Source organism: Cynoglossus semilaevis, chromosome 14 (genome assembly GCF_000523025.1).
Source record: "Cynoglossus semilaevis isolate Cse_v1.0 chromosome 14, Cse_v1.0, whole genome shotgun sequence".
NCBI lineage: Eukaryota > Metazoa > Chordata > Actinopteri > Pleuronectiformes > Cynoglossidae > Cynoglossus > Cynoglossus semilaevis.
In genome coordinates this window covers 729,883-742,000 of record NC_024320.1, presented here as the reverse complement: position 1 = coordinate 742,000, position 12,118 = coordinate 729,883, and the positions used below count along the sequence as shown (strand labels likewise).

The following is a 12,118-nucleotide window of genomic DNA, read 5'->3' as shown; positions in this document are numbered from 1 at the left end:
GCCGCGGCCCCGTTTCTGTGACAGCCAATGAAGTGCAGAGAAAAGTAAGCGGGGAGCATCTGGAAGTTAGGGCTGAACCACAGCAGGTTCCCAGGACTCCAATCGCCGACTATGGTTACATTAAACAGTGGGGATCCTTTGCTGGCTCGCATGGAACACTGTTAGGTTTTGCTGTGGGTCAGGAAGAGGAGGAGGGAAGGCCCCAGGATTGGAGCAGGACCCTGGTTTTACATTATACAGCCCGGGTCAGGTTTAGATTAAAGTCATGAATGAGAAAAGGAGACAGTCATTTAGAGTTACCCATTTATTCTCTTTGGACAAAGACGGCGCAGGCAGGGGGAAAAGGGGGCCGGCATCAGGGCCCAAGGCCAGCGGTGCTGCCCCGGTTTTGACCCTGACAACGGTCTACCTCTTCTATGCTGCTTAACCCGTCACAACTCGCCTGGTTACGACCAAGTGTGTGTGACCTCAGCATGTGCGGATCTCTCACAAGAGCCAGCGTCACGCTGGGATCTGGCCCTCGCTGAAAAAACCACTGTGTGAGACCCCGTATTGTCTGTCCCCGCATGGGACAAGGGGGGATATAGGGGACAGGGTAGGAGGGGGACACTCCTTTAGGGGACAGGGTAGGAGGGGGACACTCAGAGAGGGCAAGTTCCCAACTAACTGCTTAATGGGAATTAACCCTAATATCTGACCAAAAGGAATGCTGTCTGATTCACATGTTTACAGCTTCCGTTAATAATTCGAACATCAAATGACTTCACTCGTTTACACTGTTTCAGAAGCTCTGAGGACGGGCAACACGTCTGCACCACTAATGCAACCGACATATTAACAACACCTTTTATTGTAGAGTCTAACCCCAACTTCTCAATATCTTCCAACTTACAGTGCTAGTGATTTGTTTGTATGATTCAAATTTCCCTAAAACCTCAAATAACATGATTAAAAATCATCATTTAGATCAGTGCAGCCTCCTAGACGTGGTCTACCTTTCCTGCATTTTCTATGATGTCTGAATGTTCATGCCGAAAACATCCAAACATTATAATGAAGATTCAAGAACATCTGGTGGACAGAACGAATCCTTAATACTGCTTTAGGAACAGAACTAGAACTATTGAGATACATTTGTACTAAGAGAACTATCACCAGACAGTACCAGAAACTGTGCACATTCCCACTGCAGCAACTTGTGTAAAGACATACTGAGAAACCACATGGTATTTGGTATTTGGTTACTACATGTGGAATGAGTACCAGATGCCATGACCAGTGCCAGGAACTACTTAATACAACCACTTGAGAAGTAACTACACAGAACTAAGTCGTGACCAGGATAGATGTCATTTTCCACTTCAAAAATCAGGAATTAAAAACTCTTAAAAGTACCAAGAACTATTGGCAGACACTACGTTATGGTAAAGTAGGCAGAACGTATGTAGACATTCAACAAAACTAAGGAAGGTACGGCAACTATGCGTTTGTTTGTTTGTTTGTTTTTTTTATCACAAACTAAAATCAAGAACTAAAGAAAGTACCTTTTCTTACCCAGCTAAGGAACTAGTACAGTAGAGTAAAGTAAAGGTCAACCTCAGTTGAACTGAGTCACAACTACTTCCTGACCTTGGTCTGGACCAGAGATAGGAACTCTCAGTAATTCTCGGTCCTGCAGTCCAGTGAGGGGAGGGGAAGAGCGAAATCCTGTTTGGAGTCATTTTGGATGATTTCCAGGTCAGTTTTATCAAATGTTGTTATCAGATGTCCTGATTCAGTCCATCTTCCCTCCAGGAATAGTAACGTCTTTGACAGGTTTTTTGGACACAGAGGAGGTGGTGGTGGGGATGGGCGGGTGGGGGAGGGTCAGCAGCAGCAGTGGCTGTTTCTGTAACTCTATCTGGTTCATCTGGGGCTGATTCTACTTCACTTTTGTTCCAGTCCAGGTATTACAGATATAATCTGCTCCAAATGGGCAGCAATATTCAAAAAGGACATGAAAGGCCTCCAAAATGAAAAAAAATTTAAGGGCAATTCCGAGTATTTCAAGGTTATTGTGTCTAATTTTTGCACCAGGTTTAGACCTGAACTTGAGTGGTCCATGTGAAACTGGAGAACTTCAGCACAGGGATGGGAGTTAATACCAGGTCTTAATGGAGGCTCAAAGTAGTAAAAAAAAAAAAAAAAACACACACACACAGACACAGAAAGACAACAAAGGCTTTGAGTGGGACAAAAGACATCTTATCTCTGATATCTGTCTGTTGGTGGGACAGAAACATCTTATCTCTGATATCTGATGGTCATTGGGACAGAGACATCTCATCTGTGATATCTGAATGTTGGTGGGACAGAAACGTCTTATTTCTGATATCTGATTGTTGGTGGGACAGAGACAGAGACGTCTCATATCTGATACGTGAGTGAAGGCAAAAGAAATGGCCGCAGCTTTGAAGTCAACGCCACGCCATTTACGTCAGTATCTTGTCACATCCTGTCACTGTGTGTAATTACGCCTGTCTGTGTCACCAGGTCGCCGTTACAGCATCTGACACAAAAACACACACAAACCGGTTTGTGAGTAAATGTTAACGATCTGATCATTTTCCGTCGACTCGCCCTGAAACCGTAGCTTTGTAATAAGACTTAATGATGGCAGCTTAAAACTATGTAGGTTGAACAAGCACCAAGGGAGGTGCCCTGACATACTGACACATAAGTGTGCGCGCACACACACACGTTCACAGTGTTCAACACAGGAGTGTCCGACCTTTTTCCACAAGGAACGCAGTTAATGTCCATAAAACCAAGTGATCCTTCTGTAAAGGTCCAGCCAATGATGGTCTGTTTCTACGAAAACACACTTTTCCCCTGGCCAGAGCTTGAACACATTTATGTTATAATGTCAGTGACAGAATGAACACAGCAGAAGAATGTGGGCTCATTTCCAGTTGTTTTTTTTGTTGCTTGTGTATGGGTGGGTGTGAGTGAGTGTGTGTTGGGGGGGGGGGGTGAGAAGGCAGAACTGTCATAATTAGAAGCAGGAAGGACAGACATTTAAATCCCAGTGATTTTACTCCGACAAAACAACACTAAACAACTTTTCACAGGTTTACAGTCATCAGCAGCTGATTAAAACGTCAGACCAGTGTCTGTCACATGGAATAAAGAAGAACACAAGTGGACACAAGTTGGCAGCAAATGTCCCCCCAAAAAAAAAACCCTCCCGCTGCTGCTGAAAAAGAAAAAGAAATAAATAAATAACAAAACGCACTCTGTCGGATCTAATCGATGGCACCAGACTGAGAGCCACTCGGCAGATTTCTCTTAAACAACCGGCAGTAGGTTTAGCAGCAGCAGCGGCGGACTTACTCAGACTCTGACTGCATGTTGTGTTTAGGTTTCGGTGGAGTAAGCACTGGTCATTAACCTGTAATAGCAGGTAATAGCAGGCAGCTGGGTTTAAAAAATGACTGATTGTATCAAGGACAGCTGGGACTCAGGCTGCACAGCAGTGTGGACTAGTGCTGAGTGTATGTTTAACTGATCATGTAAGAGACAGGACAATGGTTTGGGTTGAGTCTGAATTCATACCAAGTCCAGTTCCAGTCAAGTTCTATGGGTTTCAGAGAAGAAAAGGTTCCTTTTTTTCCACTAACGGAAGGGTTTAGGTTAAGGCCAAGTCTTAGTCCAAGTTATATAGTCTTGATACTTAAATAGTCTTAGTCTATTTATTTATTTTTTTCATTGTACATTAAAGAACAGACACAACAGATTTTTTTCAAGTTACTACATCAGACAAACCACACAGATGCACAAGTACCAAAAGACCCGCACAAAAGTTTTGTTTGTTTTTTAAAATCACTGCAGTACTTCTAAAACAAGACACTGGTGGGAACAAACACCAGAGCTAACATTAACCACAACAGTCCTGGTAGACACACCAGAGATAACACTAACCACAACAGTCCTGGTAGACACACCAGAGATAACATTAGCTACAACAGTCCTGGTACAGACAAACAGTGTATTCAGTCCACACTAGACCAGATTCGGGCAGGGTTCAGGGTCAAAACAATATAACTGCTGTATTTGTATTTGTATTTGTACTGTGAGTGTGTAGTACAGCAGTTCTCCGAGATACGAACATCCGACTTACGAACACTCATAGGTACGTACAACCGCTGACTGATGTCCATAATTGTTTATAAAATTGCATTAACATTGCATTCACGAGTTCATATTTTGAACCATGTGCCACATCCAACTATTTTCTTTCCTCTTCCTTCTCCACCGTCTACGTATGCACAGCAACTTCGCAGTACTGCAGTATTTTTGTTTTTATTTACTTTTTATTATATACTGTTTAATCATGTTAATGTGTTGTTTTTATATTTTTTTTTGTTTCTGGTAAGTCTTAGAGTACTTTCTTATGTGTGAACATGTAAATGTTCAGTGGCTTTTTTTTTTTTCCTGTGTCCGGATGAACCAGCAAATCTACCGTATCAGTACAATAACAAATAGATCAAACATTAATCCGTTTATAGATGGCTACATGTCAGTGAAATAATTAACTTTACTTATTATCTGTGACAAATAAGCACTAGGTAGGCCTAACTAATATTTCATATTGCTCATAGAGAATTTCAATAGGAAAAACCAGCGGATCAGTGCAACCTTAAAGAAACCTTTCCTGTCGAAGTGCTGCCCGAATTATTTTTGCTAAAACACAGCTTCTAGTGTATTGTGTTAAGTAAATAAAACCCTTCCACGACTCCTACTTTCTTTATTGATTTAGACATCTCAACCTGGTTCTCACGTCACAATGAGTAGTGAGTTCCACAGTAAAATGCTGGTGCTTTCGTGTACGATTTTAAGGCGAAACTCTGAACCTAATCTGGTCAGGAGCACATTATGAACAGGCCATAAGTTACCATGGTGATCTAGCCAGGTTAAAAGAGAGCCACTTTTGGAGTACAGGCTTGAGACTCAACATGCCTCGCTAAGCCACTGAACTGGCTTTGCAGTATAAAGTGCAATACATTGCGATTGATTAATTAGTGTGAATGTAATTAAGATTACCAGATTAAAAAGTCAATTATTGTTATTGATGCACAGCACACCATTTCACACAATAAAATATGCCGTCCATACGCCCCATCACCTTAGGTGACCTCGAAATTGCAACTTGAAAGACACAAATACCCTTTTTAAACCACTAGGCCACCACTGCCCCCAAGTCATGACAACAACAGAGGTGACAAACACCCACGCACACGCACTCCTATCATGACCTTAAGGTATGCAGTCATTTTTTTTTTCCTTTTTTCAGTGAACATTTTAAACAGAGCTGCTCTGAAAACTGTTGAACAGACTGATATCAAACAGGCTGTAGCTCAGTAGGTTGTTGTCCTACACCCAGAGGGTTGTGGGATCAAATCCAGACTCGGTATGTTATTTGCTACCCACCCGACAGCTTTGCTGATGCCAAAAGCTGCAGTGTACAGTGATTTGAGCTAATTAAGTCCAGACCATTTATCACCAGACTGGTCTGACCATATCCCCTACCTCCCCCTTCAGACTCTTCACAAGATGGAGCTTTGACTTACAGCTGGACGGAGGACTTTAAACAACACATCTTTACATAAACGACAATTCTTTTAGAGGTTTTTTCTAGAAAGAAACCTCACAATAAGAAGAAGAATAAAAAGCCTCCCCCAACGGAAGAGATGTATTGGTTGAATTTGGAGATGATTTGTATTTGATGAAGAGAAAGCTCCAGAGGAAACAGAGAAAAATCTGGGTTTGAATCCACTTGGTCTCGAGTCCAAGTCACTTCTCAGACCAGACAACTGCTGTCTCCTTATGGAGTGGATTTTACAGGTCCATGGATTTTGGACGACACGATAATAAATGTAACATGTTCAAACCCAGACATAACTAAACTAGCTGCTACACCTATTGGGGTTTTAACCCGCAACTGGGGGCAGAACCTCGCCACAGCCTAGCAACGGTGACATCATTGGTTGACTCCAGGATTATACAGCGGTGACGTCGGCCTTCCTATCAAACCACGATCACAAGGAGGAGCAGACATATCTCCTCTAGAACCATTTTAAAGGAGGAGGTGTAAAAAAAAAAAAAAAACGCAGATCTTTAATCGATTCACCGTTTCATCGCTGTTTTCCTCTCCTGTATTCATTTTAGTGCAAACTGTGCGCAAACGCAAAAAGCGACCTGACCAATTGCAGCAAGATCACTGTTCTGAACAATTGCATTTTTTTCTGTCATTATTTTCAGGTTAGTCTACATATTTGCCCCAAAGCTGTTTTCTTTTCATCAGCTAAAACTAACGTACTGCTGAATCCAACCGCTCTATGAAACCAATACAGAATACTAAAAAAAAAAAAAGAGTTTGAGAAGTTAAACAAGAAATCTGACAAACTGAAATCTACTCCTGGTGATCTATCTTCTCCATAGGAAGTTTGGTTTGGACCTACAGACAGACAAGTGGTTTGAAGAAAATCAACCCGACGTTAACACCAGATCTACACTACTGAACAGGACCAAAGATCCACGCTCTGACTCTCACTGACAGAATTAAATAAATGTTTTTTAAAAAAGGGTGGCCTTTAAACGATATCAAATAAGAAAAGAATAAAGAAAGTTCAAATATGCGTCCATGTTTGTTTTAGTACAATGTAAAACGTAAAAGGAAGTCCTAAATTCCTGATAAAATAAGGGGTTAAGATAATTAGGGGGGAAAAAACAGTTACAAACTGTGTGAAGTTTAGTTCTGACTTAAGTGAATGAATTTTAATTTACAGTCCTAAAGAAGTTCTTTCAACATTTTTATACATTAAGAGAAAATGAGAAATGAACCTGAAAAAAAGACGGGCATTCTTAAAATAGTCCAGTGGAATAAATGACGTTGGTATCTAGTAAAAGTATGATTTTAAACTTGACTGCGTGAACTTTAGAAAGCATATCAGAAAATCTTAGTTTGAGCCTTTTGGTACCTAAATAAAAGGAAACAATCGACGAGAAAAGTAGAAAGCATATCAGAAAATCTTAGTTTAAGCCTTTTGGTACCTAAATAAAAGAAAAAAAAATATTAACATTAAAGGAAAACGCAGGAAAAAGTAACAGGAAGAATTCTTTCCTGCAGGAAGGATCGATTTTGAACAGATGTAATATTTCAAAATAGGATGTTTTATATATATATATAAAGTTGTTATTCCTTTCCCTTTGTTTGTAATTCATTTTGTTTAAAGTTTCTCTCGGCTTTAAGGATAAAACATGTCCTGAAATAAAGGCACGGGTCAGAAGTTAACAGTAAACTAGAATAACAACAACTTCATGGTAAGGAGGAAAAAGTCCGGCTGAGAAATACGTGAATAAACGTTGAAATTCATTGGTTAAATGTGTGGATTCGTCTATAAATAGGACACTTAAAGTGTTTTTTGCTGCTGTTTTCAATTTAATTTAAAGCATCCAGAAAAAAAAAATAACTGCAGCTGAGAGGGAAAAGCACGGAAGCATCCAGACACCTCTGCCTGCTCTGAGAGCGCCACAGCCGGGCAGGGCGACGCTGACGCCCCGCTCCAGGTGGACAAGCTGCAGCCGAAACACACACACACACACACTTACACGCCAACAGTTAGACCTGAACAGACACATCGAGCTACTTACATAACAACGCATACAGTTCCACGACCGAGTCACTTACTTGGGGTTAGTCCGGTTCCAGTAGACGGCGTAGCGGTCGGACACCACCTTAGACGCTGGGTCTTGGCCGTGGACACAGATGCCACTGATGAGAATGAAGAGGAGGAAGATGCCCATTTCCACCTGCGGCATTTTATTTTTACGTGGTGGTGTTTTATTTTGAATTTTAAAAAAAAAACAATAACTTTTGTTAAACCAATATCAGTCCAACTTCCAGAGTCCGTTTCTGGTGTAAAGACGCGTTAAAAGATTAAATGTGTGTGTGGAAAGTTCCAGTTATTCCCACACAACCTCTAATTCCAACGTCTTTGGAATGAAGTAAAGTTCTTTAGGTATAATTTGTTCGACTTGACTTCAATGTTTTCTTAAAAAGCGCGGAGACAAAAAAAAATGTTCGAAAAGTTAGGAGTGAAACCTACAATTCCACAGTATCACAAACAGCTGAATCTTCTCGGGACTCCGTTCTGACTCCTGCTCCGCTCCGCTCCGCGCAGGGAAACAGTTTCTCTAACTGCGCGTCAGTTTCCACGCCGAACAGGCAATGCGTTTCACGCGTAAAAGGGAATAAAATAGAAAAATAGCACGGAAAGCAGAGGAGTAATGTTCCAGAGAAACCGAGTCCCTGTCACCGGCTCACTTCCTCCCCCCTTCCTTCTCACAACAACGCAAAACTCCCGACTGTGACCCACAGCTGCCCGGGTTGCGCTCCCTCGGCTCCAGCTCCAGCAGCTCCAGTTCAACAACCGCGTGTAGAACACCGCAGGAAAACGTTGCTCCGCTGTGCCTGAATGCGCCACCAACCTCCGCCGGGCAGGAAATATTCAAGTCCCTGTGACTTGAAACAGCGTCAGGACAAAAAAAGCTACGAGAGAGCGACGGTTATTAGAGAAGAAAACGAAACAGCGTGGAGTAAATGACGGGAGTCAACAGCGGCTTCTGCGGCCATGCTCCTCCAGAACACACCTCCTCATCCACCCCCCTACTCTGCTCTTTCTCTCTCTCTCTCTCTCTCTCTCTCCCTCTGTCTCTCTCTCTTTCTCGCTCTCGCTCTTACTCTCCTCCTACTATGCCACCGTCGGAGCACACTGTAAAAAATAGAACGTCCTCACAGTTCAGCTGTTTGTTCGATGGGTGTTTTATATATATATATTTGCTTGAAGTTATTTGAACACGATAAGTGAAACTAGTAGGTGAATATATTTAATAAAAATATGTATTTTTATTAATTATTTATATAACTTAAGATTCCCTTTTAAGTATATACTTATAAGTTTAAAAAGACAGTAGACATTGAGTGAGACAGACACTGAAGACATTTAGTGAAAATAGTAAGTAAAGCTATGAAAGGAAAATATATGAAGATATATTGAGGGGATGTTTAAGGAAGATATATTACTTTAAGTAAACATAACACACGAACATTAAGGGAAGATATTTAGTCAAATATTTAAAACAAGATATTAAGTGAACATGCAGTAATAAGATACATGCAGTAATAAATACATGCAGTATTAAGAAATATTAAGTAATATTAAGATATTTATAAATAAATATCTTGCAGTATCTTGCAATAAAAATATTGCAGTATTAAGAAATATTTAGGGAACAAATTATATAAAAAAATATGAATTAGAAATAAAAAGAGACTGAAGTGAAATTTAGGATATGAGTTGATATATAGTACATGAATAATTAAGTCAGTATAGTGAAATATATAAACTGTCTGTGTGTGTCTGAGGGCCGGACAGAGTCGTACCGTTACTTTTTACAGTGGACACTACGTTACAGATTTTAAATCACCGGCGTTATGTGTGCGTTTGTTTAATCTGTTTTATTTGACCATCATAAAATGAAATTTTCTTTCTGCAATCTTCTTCCATAAGGTCTTCCATATATACAATAAGATAAATGTAATATAAAATGTAAATATTTGTGAAAATGAAAAACTAAAGAGAAAGCTAAACGACCATTTAACCCACGGTCTGTTGTCAATAATATATGATTTATATATATATATATTCATCATAAAAATAAAGCAAACACAGAGATAGGTTTGAACTCCACACACATGTGGGAGTTGAAGAGTCCTGCTGCAGATGTTATTCCTTCTCGGCGCCAAACTCATGTGTCTTTCATTCATCCACACTAACCCTTACGACTTGACTAAAAATATATTTATTTCTTCAGCTGTTTTCACTGTAGACCAATGAATCACATGGAACAAGTCTGACGACAGACTTTGTAAACACCAACAGTTTTAGAGGTGGTGAGCGGGACTAAACCCACTAATAAAACAGTTTTTCTAGTAATCGTATTGGTTTTGAACTAGGTTAAATTAATCTTAGCTGGAAGCAAAGGTGATGAGAGAGAATATAACACTTGCAACATCAACACTAAAGCAGAAATATGGAAATACATAAATGTCATACAGGCACTGAAAGACAACTAACGGACCAGTGAAAGACCACTGAAAGACCAATGACAGACCACTGAAAGACCACTGTACACTACTATAAGACCACTGATAGACTAATTATATACCAATGTAAATATTTGTGAAAATGACTTTTAGACCAATGAAAGATGACTGATAGACCACTAAAAGACCACTGTAGACCAATGAAAGACACCTGATAGATCAATGAAAGACCACCGATAGACTATTGAAAGACCACTAAAAGACCACCGATAGACCAATGAAAGATGACTGATAGACTATTGCAATGAAAGACCACTGTAGACCACCAAAAGACCACTGATAGACCAACGAAAGACCACTGATAGACCAATGAAAGACCATGGAGACCAATGAAAGACCACTGTAGACCACTAAAAGACCACTGATAGACCAACGAAAGACCACTGATAGACCAATGAAAGACCATTGATAATGATAGACCAACGAAAGGTAGACCAATGAAAGACCACTGATAGACCAATGAAAGACCATGGAGACCAATGAAAGACCACTGTAGACCACTAAAAGACCACTGATAGACCAACGAAAGACCACTGATAGACCAATGAAAGACCATTGATAAACCAACGAAAGACCACTGTAGACCAATGAAAGACCACTGATGGACCAGTGAAAGACCACTGTAGACCACTAAAAGACCACTGATAGACCAACGAAAGACCACTGTTGATCAATGAAAGACTAGTTAAATGTGTGTGTGTGGACTGTGGTGAGTGAGGGAGTATAAACGTTTGGTAAATTGGTCAGTTGATCAGAATCTGTGAGTCACACTGACGCTCTCACAGGAGCTGCAAGAGGAAGATTCAGGAGCAGCAGGAGCGTCTGTGGACATTAGACACTGACCAGTCTCCTCGCACTGACGACTCTTGTTCACCAACCTCCTGATTTATGATTCTCAGCTTCTGCTGCTCTGCATTTGCTCAGCCTCCCAAAAACCACAGAGTGGATCATCACCCAAAAACTGAAAAAAGAAAAAAAAATGTTTAGAGAAGAAGAAGAAAAGAGGTTGTTCTACTCCCACATCCTGCTGAGTGACAACAACAATGAACTGAGCTCCTGTACAAACAAGACATTAGTTCAACATCAACCGTACGACAACAGTCATATACATTTGTACAACAATAACAAAAAAAAAGTCAAGAGTGTGAGGGGGGAAAGCAAGGTCGGGTAAATGTTCCATAAATATCTGAAAGTATCTGAATGTTACCATAAAACTTTCCAAAAGGTCAGTAAATATTTGACTCCTACCTGCTAAAATGTAGCACATTTTAGGGAAAGCAGCTAAAGCAAAAAAAGGCCTGAAATCATCGCAAACACGAAGCTTAAAATGATTCAAATGTAACAGCAAGTAAATTAAATATAAATATATCAAAATAATTAGTAAAAGTATGTATTTAATCCTAGAGTGAATACAGTTACTGGATAAGAGTCAAGTAAGCTAGCTAACGTATACGTTAGCTTTAGTTAGCAAATGTTCTATGGATCATGTGTTTGTTTTTGTGTGTGTGTGTGTGTGTGACCATAACAATGAACATGATCACACTCTGCTGTGTCTCCTGCGGCTCCTCTGACCCTGGTTTGTGATGACTCCATTGTCTTCAGGGACATGGACGCAGATCAGCCATAAATGAAGTGGGACAGGCACTTCAGCTGCTCTGATGAGGAGGTTATTATGGTTCTGTGGATTAGCCTGGACACACGCACACACACACACACACACATCGGTATACACACATGCCAAAGAGAACTGAATGTGTCTGTTCTTGTTAGTTCATTTAACTTTCAGTTTTGTTTTGTTTGTTTTTTTGTAGCCAAAGCGGAAGTTCTTCTGTTTTTTTAACCACAACCAGCTGTTGTTACCTTAAAGGAAGAGAATACAGGAATATTTTCACTACGTATTGACTATAGAGT

The 12,118-nt window shown here is 40.3% G+C and overlaps 1 protein-coding gene and 1 long non-coding RNA gene across 2 annotated transcripts in view; both read right to left on the bottom strand.

Moving 5' to 3' along the window:
• LOC103389085 (ephrin-A5-like) overlaps positions 1–8,728 on the bottom strand; it is a 1,154,841-nt gene extending 1,146,113 nt beyond the window's left edge. The window contains exon 1 of the mRNA XM_008324347.3: positions 7,730–8,728. Coding sequence (XP_008322569.2) covers positions 7,730–7,860 — 131 coding nt within the window. The 5' untranslated portion in view covers positions 7,861–8,728. The remainder of the gene's footprint in view (positions 1–7,729) is intronic.
• Positions 4,457–7,719, bottom strand: LOC112488104 (uncharacterized). Its single transcript, XR_003051844.1, has 2 exons — positions 7,093–7,719; positions 4,457–7,019 (listed from the first exon to the last, which is right to left on the bottom strand). It is a non-coding gene; the product is annotated as an uncharacterized LOC112488104 (long non-coding RNA).
• Positions 8,729–12,118: the final 3,390 nt, after the last annotated feature.